At 42.3% G+C, this 12,068-nt stretch overlaps 1 protein-coding gene across 1 annotated transcript in view; it reads left to right on the forward strand.

Annotated features, from left to right (window-relative positions):
• The window catches only part of galnt12 (UDP-N-acetyl-alpha-D-galactosamine:polypeptide N-acetylgalactosaminyltransferase 12), a 47,256-nt gene extending 41,575 nt beyond the window's left edge, over positions 1 to 5,681 (forward strand). Inside the window, exon 11 of the mRNA XM_084080934.1 lies at positions 5,128 to 5,681. Coding sequence (XP_083937060.1) covers positions 5,128 to 5,271 — 144 coding nt within the window. The 3' untranslated portion in view covers positions 5,272 to 5,681. The remainder of the gene's footprint in view (positions 1 to 5,127) is intronic.
• Positions 5,682 to 12,068: the final 6,387 nt, after the last annotated feature.

The following is a 12,068-nucleotide window of genomic DNA, read 5'->3' on the forward strand; positions in this document are numbered from 1 at the left end:
CCCCCAGAAGCAAATATTGGAGTTAAAAATGTTCGCTTTAAAAAAATATATATATATTCAAAGATTTGCACAAATTTTCACAAATTTTCAAAAAAGAGCAGATCTACGAACTATTTTTTTTGGAATAGCCAAATGAAATCAAAAAATGACACAAAGATGCTTTCCCGGTCTAAAGGGGTTAAATACCAATCCCTGCTGGTGGACAAACGGAACGAGGAGAATGAATCGGCGTGCTGATTGAAAGGCAGATCCACTTGCCTTTCAACATGCCGTTGAGCGATGTTTTTTTCTAACACGAGAAGCCGGTAGGAGGCAGCGAGGTCCGGCCCCCTGGGACGCCAAAAAATACCAGGTTTCCTCTCCTCCAATTACCCCCCAACAACTTCCCCCGCTCGCGTTATTTACTGCACACCTGACACTCCGAGCAGGTGCTCAGGTCTCACGGTAAACGGGTACGCCTGCCAAACTCATCTCTCAAACTAAACAAAAAACAACTGGGAACAAACAACTCGAGTTGATGATGAGCACACATGCTATCTAAATATGCGGTAAATGGTAGCAGGATGCCCCTGTTTTTATACTCGGCTGATGAAATAGCTGATCTGCAAGCTCACAATGCGCTGCAATGTGATCTGCTAGTTTCCACTGTTTTTGAATGAAAAGATTTGCCTATATTGACAGGTTGAAAGTGTTTTTTAATTCGGGAAAGCATCTGTGTCATGTTATACTTTGGCTATTAAAAAATAGCAGATATAGATTGGCTGTTTTCACATTTTTTGCAAGACATAATCCAGGTGTCTCCTCAGAGATACTACGGGGGGAGGCCGCCAAATCTTTGCGTGATAGGATTTATTTTTTACATTAACCACTTGAACCCTAGCATCCCTATTCAAGTACAAGTTTCCTCAGGATTGAGGGTTTAAGAGAGGTGAACTGTCTGAAAATACATAGTAAAATGAATCCAACCCAACACGGCGTGACTATGGCATGAATTAATTTTGCCTATTATAAAAAAAATCATGGAAACTTGAGGTTCAGTCTCGTGCTTTCGATTAGTTTATGTTTGATGAAAGGTCACCTCTTGAGAGTATTTCTCTTCTTAAAACCATTAGATCCACACGTGGTGAGCAAAAGGCCAGAGGCAGCTGTGATGCTATTCATCTTAACCCATTCAATCCGGGAACGGATCTGTCATTTTAGATTTCTGTGACTGTTAAAAAAATAGCAGATCTACAAGCTCATAGCGCGGCACCGAGTGCTGCACTATGAGCTTGTAGATCTGCTATTATGTTTTTAAATCGTGAAAATGTGTGCAAATCTTTGAATACATATATCTTTTTAAAGCGAACATTTGTAACTCAAATCTTTGCTTCTAGGGGGGTCCCTGGAACAAAATATTTTGAGATATCTAAAAAATGTTTTTATATCATGTTATAATGTTGCTATATCAGTGGTGCTCCAACTTTTCCATGTCAAGGAAGTACCCCCAGAATTATATGTATTAGGCCGCGGACGCCCCATCTCAAAATGTTTTGACAATTTTTGAAAGCTCATGAGCTTGAGCTTTTAGATCTGCTATTTTTGAATAGCCAAATAAATCTTAAAATGACACAGATTGCTTTCCCGGTCTTAATGGGTTAACATTTCACAGACCCATAATTACTCTTTTATATGTGAAGGGCAGTGGAGATCACACGTGACCTTTTGGAGTATTCAGTTTGATGAATGACCCATTGGCAAGAGCCAGCTGAGTTTATATACAGTACTGTTCAACTCGGGGGGCGGCAGTGGCTCAGGAGGTAGAGCGGGAGCTTAGGAAGGTTCCCGGTTTGATTCCCTGCTTCCCCTTGAAGCCGGGAATCCCGGGTGTCGGAAGTGTCCTTGAGCAAGACACTAACCTGCCCCTGAGGAGCAGTTGGGTGCATTGCATAGTTGCCTCCACCATTGGCGTGTGTGAATGGATGAGTGAATGTAAAGCACATTGTAAAGCACCGTATATGCTTTACATATAAATACACATGCTTTGTATCCTATATTAAAATTGGCATAAGGGAGGACCGGCCGGCGAGGTTCTTGTCCGACAGCAACAATATACTATGATATACAGTATTTATTGCCATGCGTTTTTTATGGAAAGTACTGTAATACAACTTTGGCTATTATGTAAGGTATTAATTCTTGTTAGCGTATCACTGCACCTAAATAATCATACACACACACACACACACACACACACACACACACACACACACACACACACACACACACACACACACACACACACACACACACACACACACACACACTCTAGTGTTGCTTTTGACAGCAAATTTAGATTTAGTCATAGTCTTTGAATAAACTTCTGTTTAGTTTTAGTAATATTTTAGTCACCTGAAATGTTTTACTTTTTGTCTAGTTTTAGTTGACTAAGGGACCAGTTGAAATTTGCAGAAGGGGTTCCCTGGAGGAAAATAGAGGAGGGTCATGCCTTTTTAATTTTGGTCCAAGGGAGGGTCAGCTAATTGTCTCCGCCAGGCCGAAGGCATGGCGAGAGAGTATGTTTTACCCTCCGTCCGTCCGTCCGTCCGTCTGTCTGTCTGTCCGTCCGTCTGTGGACAGCTAATCTCTGCCACCGTTGGCTTGATCGCAGCCAAACTGCACACACTCCCTGGATGCCAATTCAGACCCTCTGCCCCAAAATTTTCACATGGGCTTGTTATAGCGCCACCAGGAGGCCGCTTTTGCTAAAACACATTTTATGACAGTACTCCTACAAAATGTGTCCAAACGTCACACAAATCGGTACACAGTATCTCTATAGTCATTAAACCAAACAACTTTTTCAGATTTCTCATATTCCATCTGGATTGGCTAAAAATGGCTTCCAAAGTTTGCAGGACTGCTCCGTTTTGAACAAAATTCCTCAAATCATGAACACAGCATGCAATTTCCGTGAAATTTTGCACGCACATTCTCACTAGGCCGAGGAAGAACTGCCACTTGAGAATTTTGAAATCAGCCTCATGGTGGCGCTACAACAGGCTGCTTTGTGTTTTCACCTATAACTGCACCGATCTGTGTAAAACTTTGTATGTGCACTCCCTAGAGGTCAAGGAAAAACCTTTGACCTGCATTTTTCACATGTGCCTTTTATAGCGCCACCAGGAGGCAGACTTATGTAAAACATATTTCTTTACATTACTTCTTCCGATTTTATCCAAATTTCACGCAAATCAGTACACATGATCTCTATAGTCATGTGATCAAGGCGGATCTGTTTAATTTTTCATATTCCATCCCGATTGGCTAAAATTCACATCTTAAGTTTGCAGGTGTGGCCCGTTTTCAACAAAATGCCGCAAATCATGAACGCAGCGTCCGATTGTGGTCAGACTTTGCACGCACATTCACACTATGTTGAGGAACAAATGCTACCCTTTTAATATTTGCCTGTTATAGCGCCACCAGCAGGTCTAATTTAGCAAAACACATTTTTTTGAACAAAATGCCTCAAATCATGAATGCAGTGTCCGATTGCCGTGCAAGGCCTAAGAAGAAATGGCACCCTTTTCACATTGGCATATTATAGCGCCACCAGGAGGCCACAATAACCTACCTGACCTGGCGGAGACCTGTGCTCCGAGGAGCACTTTTTCTAGTTTTACTTTGAATCCAAGTGTCATGCAATTTTGAATTGATAAAATAGTCTGTTTTTTATATACCCTTTTAGTACAGCAGAACAGTGGTCAATGACCCCTCTCTATTTCAAAGGATACAAAGAATTCAAATCAAGTAACACCTTGTCTATTTAGAATCAATGACGGTCGTTAAAGGAGAATTTTGGACTAACGTTTTCTTACCTTTTCTATGACGTTATGAAATCTTAGGATGAATGGTACAGTAGAAAAAAATCATAACTTCACAGAAAAAAACAGAAGTCTCGCTAGACGAGATTGAAATCTCGAGATTTCAATCTCGTCTAGCGAGACTTCTGTTTTTTTCTTTTTTTTTTTGGTTTCATAGTGTTCTGTCACTATGAACGTCAGATCTCACCAAATAAAATATATCTAACCTAAGGCCTATCCGCACACCTTTTAAGCTGTGGCGGCTCAGGGGTGGAGTAATGAAATTTTGCTACTGTACCATTCATCCTAAGATATCATAACGTCATAGAAAAGGTAAGGAAACTTTAGTCCAAAATTCTCCTTTAACAAGCCATCAACGCACAGCGAGTGTGAACAACCCAGTCAAATCTATTCAGCGTCTTAAGCGGAACACACGTGTTGCATGATGAACTATATGTAAAAACGTCAGAGGCTTGACATGTTTGACATTTCAAATCCGTTTCAATATGCAAATAACTCGAACTGTATTGTTAAAAGGGTACATTCCAGATAATTTAAGGAGTGCTGCAACCGGTTTATAATTTCATGGTACAGAAAGTACATGACGCGAACATGCGTGCAAAATGCACATGCAACGGCCACGTGAATGACGTGCCGTACAGCACGTTAAGTTACATTTCTTTAATAAGACTTTCAGACTCTCTCTCTCTCTCTCTCTCTCTCTCTCTCTCTCTATTCCAGGAGATAATAAAACACCTTTCTATCTACTCAGATAACGCCCAATACAAATTCATTAATATTGATATATAATAGTTTTGTTTTAAATGTTCTAGCCTTGACGACCATGCAGTCTTATGCAAACGTTAAAATGTAAATTAGATAGCATTTTATTTAGACAGATGCCAGGTCATTGTTGACCTGGCATCCTAAGTGTGTGTATAGTTTCAATGTACATAATTCTTTAAAATGTTTTATATTATTATAATGTTTATACTGATGATAGGTTATTGGTTTATCTATGATCCTAGATTACTGAGTTGCGGTGAGCGATGCGACGCGTTGTGAGCTTGTAGATTTGCTATTTTCAAGCATTTTAGTACTTTTACTTTTGGTACTTTAAGTACATTTTGATACCAATACTTTTGCACTTTTACTCAAGTAAATTTTGAATTCCGGACTTTTACTTGTAACAGAGCACTTCTACATTCATTGCAGTATTGATACTTTTACATTTGGGTACTTCCGTCCGCCACTGACTAACACACACCTCCTCTCCTTGCAGGACGGCAGCTTGTACCACGTGATGAGCGGTAAGTGTGTGCAGGCGGTGGACCAGACGGATAACGGGACGCCGGCCCCCGCCCTCAGGCCCTGCCTCCTGGACAACATGCACCAGAAGTGGTTCTTTGAGGAGAGAGGAGCGTAAGCGGACTGGGGAGAGGAGGCAAGCCCCAATGTATGCTTAAAGGGATAGTTCACCCCTCAAATGTTTTTTTTTCCTATCGATTAGTCACCCCATGGAGACTTTGAATTCATGGATATGTTTTTGTCGCATTCCTAAGCCAATCATTTGATGACCGGCGGCGGTTCCGGTAGGAGACACAAAGTGTCAACTTTGAGTCTCCTACCGGAGACGGTAGCATCTTTCCGTCGGAAATCAAATTATTGGCGACAAAAACAAAAAAATCTCCATGAATTCAAGGCTTCATGGGGTGTGTAATTGATAGAAAATAAGAAATGTTTTGGTTGAACTATCCCTTTGACCACTTGAACCCGGAGTCCCTCAGGGCTCTTTACTAGTGTATTTTCTGTTATTGTGGGGAAAGCTTTCGCTGAAAATAGCCGATCGACAAGCTCACAACGCGACGCAACGCGTCGCGTTGTGAGCTTGTCGATCTGCTATTTTTCCCCACAATATGAATGCTGGGGTTTAAGTGGTTAAGTGCTGTCCATATACTCCCTTCCGACCCTCCAAACTTTTCTTCGGTAAAGGGAGGTGATATGAACTACAAATTGACGTCATTCCGAGCTTTCGGGAAGGGGCGGTCCCAGAGCTTTTTCCCTCAGAGGCCGACGCCCACCTCCAGATGTCCATGACTCTCACAACTATAGTTTCGGGGGGGAGGCCTCTCCGAACCCGGGAGATGTTTTTTTATCTGACGTCGGAAGGAGTCTGTATTAAGCCTTATAAGTCCTATGCCGGGTGTTGTTGTGTGCCGAACACAGCGGATCTACAGGCTCATAAACGCCGGCTTACGACAGACGGAAAAACTACGACATGCAGTAGTCCTCGGACCCTCATTTGATAGTCGTTTGTTTTTTGTTGTTTTTTTTTCTCTCTGGGACCCCAATCTTACACTGTAAAATCCTCATTGTCGATTTAACTCCAGGAGTGTACAAATCCATTTGTACCACACGACCACAGAGTTGACAGACCAGTAAGGGCTCCATCTGGCGGTCCCTGGGTGGTCCCCGGAGCTGACATCGAGAACCAGTTGCTGTATTAGTCTCATCCAGGAATGCTGGTATATCTGCGGATGCTGTTAAGTTGAACTAAAATAACGTTGCTGTCATGGCAGAAACCTCTCATCTCCAATTAACGCCGGCTACTTGATCATACTACTACAGCGTCACACGAAAGCATCAAAAGTAGCAGATCTACAAGCTCGAAACCGCTGCGCGTTTTGAGCTTGTAGATCTGCTACTTTTGCTGCTTTTGAATTTGAATCCTGAAAAGTAACAGTTTTTTGGACGTATGAGGTTTCCACCCGACAGAGACGATAAGGAAATTGCTCCTTTTTAACCCATTAAAACCGGGAACGCATCTCTGTTATTTTAAGATTTCTTTGGCTATTCAAAAATAGCAGATCTACAAGCTCATAGCGCGGCACCGAGTGCCGCGCTATGAGCTTGTAGATCTGCTATTTTTGAAAAATCGTGAAAATGTGTGCAAATCTTTGAATATATATATATTTTTTAAGCGAACATTTGTAACTCAAATCTTTGCTTCTGGGGGTCCCTGGAACACAATATTTTACAAATGTAAAAATCTAAAAAAAGTTTTTTTATGAAAAATAGCAGATCTACAAGCTCATAGCGCTGCACTCGGTGCAGTGCTATGAGCTTGTATATCTGCTATTTTTGAATAGCCAAAGAAATCTAAAATGGCAGAGATGCGTTCCCTGGAGCGAATGGGTAAAAACACACATGCCCTCGTGCTGGATAGAACAACAAAAGGAAGAAGGCATGTGTGCACTTGTTTCCTTGGCATTAACGTTGCACTTTTTTTCCCGTGCCTGCTGGAGTTCATTGAGAAAAGTCCAAGTTCATGAAGGATTTTCTGGGATTAATCTTTTTTTTTTTTTTTCATTGGAATGGATTCCTCTGGGGGACTGGAGCCAACTGGATTATTACGTATGATATATGCAGTATACAGTATATTTTACTATTCAACGTTTCTGTTGTGTAATCGTACATGCTGGTAGTTTTATTTTTCCGTTCCGCAAAAAAAATCATAAATTATCTTGTGAGGACTAGAAAAATGCTCCTCACAATTACTGTTTCTCAAATTCTACTATTAATACTTGTGGAGACATTTGGCCCTCATACGTATACTAATACAAGTACAGTACACACACACACACACACACACACACACACACACACACACACACACACACACACACACACACACACACACACACACACACACACACACACACACACACACACACACACACACACACACACTGGCTGGCACTATGGAGCGTCTTTCTCTGTCACTGCATCACACCAGGGCACTGTGTACAGTTCCAGTCTTAGCCGCTAGAGGGAGCCAGCACTCCTTTTCTTCTTCTTGTTTCTCCCTCTCCTACATTCTACTGTGTTTGTGTCTGCTCAAAAGTGGGACAAACTCTCCTTGGGGTATACAGTATATTGTGGTGTGACGACACCGCTTCCAGCTCGTCTGTTTCACGGTCAATACTGTAGGCCTGTGATTCTCAACCTTTTTGATTTGAAGGACCCCCCCTAGGTTGACATGCTTTATGCCCACGGACCACCCATTTTATTCCATTGAGGCCTATTCTCTCTGGGACCACAATCTACACGGTAAAATCGCCCACTGTCATTTTAACTCGTGAGGGCGTACAAATGGAACCAAATGGACCCTTACGGGTCCATTTGGTTCCATTTGTTCGCTCTCAGAGTTACAGACCCCGTAAGGGTTCATTTGGTTTCCTAAACTGTCAGTCGTTTTGCTGGGGGACCCCCTGGTCTGGAACCACCTGGGGGTCCCCTTGACCACACATTGTGAAACCGTGGTGTGTTCGAGTACCTGCTCATATCCGGGGCTTAGCCTGAGCCGTTTGACAAATGCACAGTGAACTCTTCCAACTTAGAAGTACCGATCACGCTCCAGTCTTAAATGTATTTCCACCCGCTTCTCTTGGAGCTCATTTCCATGCACTCTCGGCTAAAAGGACATTTTTTCTTTATGAGCAGATCGTGCAGTGCCCTTCGGATAAAGCACAGCGGCATCGCCGCCCATATTTTATGGATTGGCTTTGCATGGGACGTCAATAGTCTTTTGTTGATATAGATATCCTGACTTTGAAGTGCTGGCTACTCGCATGTCTTTTCAGTGGATTTGATTCTGCTCTGGGCAAATACAGCAGTGGGGAAAGAGTGCATTGTGAGTTGCAAAGAATGCAAACACAGTAGTGTGTTACAGGAATGTACTGTATGTCTTTTGCGAGCGAACGATTGTAGCAATATAACATTCACACTTTTTGTTCAACACGGTAATTTTGGTATTTTGTTCATATATTATTCTGTTGCTGATTTATTCCCTCAGTTTAGTCTTGTTTTGATAAATGCTTTATACATACTTATTATTATCATCAATCTCCACAAATCAACATACTTATTATTACATAACATTTTTGAGGCACATGCAATTAATGAGTAAAACCTATAAGGGCATCAAAGTTCATGCTTGAGATATTATGGGGGTAATATGTCTTTGAACGCTAACCACAGACCTTATTATTTTCTGCATAAGTCGAAAAGTATTGGAGGGGGGTGGAGCATTGAAAATCTGACGAGGAAACCTATTGATAACTCACTTACAGTAACTGGCTATTTACAAAACTGTAACACACTATGTTCTAACCTTTTCAACCTCATCATGCTATAAACGCAGCCATCTTGGTGCTGTTCAAAGTGCCTTAACCTGCCGCAAGCACATAGACATAAATATGTACTTAGACTAATGCACATACAGATGGATAGATCTTGAATCCACACCAGCAGTCAAGATAAGAAGACAAAAAAAAGCAGTGTATGTGTGATTACATACCTGTATATTTTTCACATAACCACTTTAAACCTGGCGTGCCTATTTTTGGCCATTCCCCCCCAGAAATGTTCAAAAATAGTCTCAGAACGCAATCGTTTGCTATTCGTGGCATTACAAAGCACACAGGGCTTATAAGTGTCATGGCGAGATTGCCGCAACGCGCCCGTCGAGCTCGTACCGGAGAGGACACGACTTTGTCCTGCTCTTCGTAGGAAAATAACTAACTTGCATAAGCACTGCGCCGCGGTTACCTGTTTCTCCTCTGTCCCCCAGACTACAGCCGTATTGGGACCTGGAAAGGGGGATGAGGAGGAGGAGGGGGGGTGTGCAGGACAGCTGTTGACATGCCCACGGTGCTAGGACACCAGATGGCAGCCTGATTGATGCCCCGCTCCCCTCCCACCTCCCGATACTTTGTCATCAACCCCCACCGCTTCTCCCAAGGGCTGTGTCATTGACTTAAGTGAGAGAGAGAGGTGTGAGTTGGTTTTCAACAGTGACATCTCTTTCTTTGCCTCTCTCTCTCTCTCTCTTTTATGAATGATAATATTAACATAAAAAACACGTTTACATTTATTTTTGTAATTTTTGTAAAATAAAGAAAGTAGTAGATCTAAAAAACATCCAAGTAAAACACTTTGCGATGCATGGTGAGCTTGGGACGGGTCGCGTCGGGTTGCAAGTTTTAGGGAAGCGTCGAAAGCAAGCTCGGTCGAAAGCTTTCGACCGTCGGATAGCAAATAGCGGGGCTGGTTGTTTAAAAAGACATCAAGCCATTGTCTATTTTCAGCACCGTCTGTCTGTGTCGGCTCTCAGGTGCATTCAGCAACTTTTTTTGTCACACCTTCCATCTATATTTGACATGGCTTGAAGTGGTTGAGCATATCTCTGTCGCTTGCAGAGGAAACAAAACTCGGCCTCAGGCTTTATGAAGCATTTATTCCCATGGATAAGGCCTATATAACATACACTTGTGCAGACTTTATGAGCAGCGCACGATTGGTCCAAAAAACACGGGGACCATTTTAATGCAGTAAAACTGCAATAGTAGCAGGATTATACAATCACTTTTATTGAGGACTGGCAGGGGCGGGTTTTAGATGGACCTGCAAGGGGATATATTCTTTTTGTTTTGGGGCTTGGCTGGCTGGGTGTGCAGGGATCTGTGGGAAATCTCGTACTCTCGGGACGAGTTTCCTTATTTATTACAATTTTCTTTTGTGTGTCTTTTTTTTTTATTTGGTGGCTAATCAGCCGTGGGGCAAAAGCAGTTTGAAATTGGCCTGGGACTGGAAGCTCGGGATGTTTCCTTAAAAAATATATATACATATCGTCTCTGTCGGGTGAAAACCTCATATGTCCAAAACCGTTACTTTTCGGGATTAAAAAAAAGCATCAAAAGTAGCAGATCCGCAAGCTCGCCACGTTTCGAGCTTGCGGATCTGCTACTTTTGATTTTGTGTGACGCTGTAGTATGATCAAGAAGGGCGTTAATTTACGAAAAAACACCAAGTAAAAAAAAAAATGGAGGTAAGAGGTTTCTGCCTGACAGCGACGACATACTGTATGCGTCGGACACTGGGGAAGCAAACGGCTTTCTCTCTCTCTCTCTCTCTCTCCCACCTTTTCCATGCATTTGCATTTTCTTTATAATAAAAAGACACATTCCTGCAGCCCCACCAGCGCGGTATAAATATTCCATCCGCCTCTTTATTAAAGAGCCTTATTTATCGTCCCCCCGTGGCCATCTCTTGATTCCAGGCATGTCCTACATGATAAAGCACCTTTTATGGCATTATATTGTATGCTAATTTGATATGGTACACGGGGATGCAGTAAAAAAAAAAAAAAAAAAAATGATATTCGCCGGTTGGGGATCATATCTCTTTGACAGGTCATAGAAGTGGGGGTTGGGGGTGGTGGGTGGGGGAGGGGTTTTGTGTCATAAAAGGCAGGTATCCAGGGATACAGGATCCCACGTGACTCGCTGCCAGAGAACCTGAAACCGGATTATTTTTTTTTAGAAAGGGTTTTGTTTCGGCTGCCGTTCGGGACGCAAAAATGGGGCATTGCAACAGTGTTTAAAACAGTGGTTCTCAAAGTGGGGGTACTGGGCCGGGGACCTCCAGGGGGGTCCTTGAGCAGGGCGTTCCTGGGGGTCCCCAGCAATATGTTAATATTATATATAACCCCTTTAAGACCGGAAACGCATCCGTGTCATTTTAGATTTCTTTGGCTATTCAAAAATAGCAGATATACAAGCTCATAGCGCGGCACTGAGTGGACAAATACAGTCCCTGACATGAAAAACGTTTGAGAACCACCGATTTAAAATGCAGAGGAGGCTCTCTGTTTACAACAGTTTACAAATCCCAGAAGTAACATATCAATTATTGAAGTTATGCTAAGAACACGGCTTCACACATAATATTATGCTGGACTTCCACTCTGTGTGAGGGTGGTTTACATTGCTGTCAACATACTTGTCTTGTCCTTTGGCCTTAAACCGCCATCAGCGAAATAAAGGACTCAAAGACCATATTGTTTTATTTTTACATTTGATATAAAAATAAATGTTTCCCCGTTGTTATTTCAAAGTAAACACTTTAAGTAATGATTTTTTTGGTCTGTCTTTATTTGCCCTCAACATAACCAGTTTTTTTTTTCACAGCGTGGCTGGCCATATGTAAAAGTGTGTGCGTGTGTGTGTGTGTGTGTGGGTGGATTTATGTAATTAAAGTTGATAAGGCAGATCATTTAGAGACAGGACAAGCTGCCTCTCTAACTTGGGTTACACGGAACCTGAGTGGTGCATGGACACACACACACACACACACACACACACACACATACACACACACACA

The sequence above is a fragment of the Gymnoscopelus microlampas genome, assembly GCF_963454915.1.
Source record: "Gymnoscopelus microlampas genome assembly, chromosome: 15".
Classification (NCBI taxonomy): domain Eukaryota; kingdom Metazoa; phylum Chordata; class Actinopteri; order Myctophiformes; family Myctophidae; genus Gymnoscopelus; species Gymnoscopelus microlampas.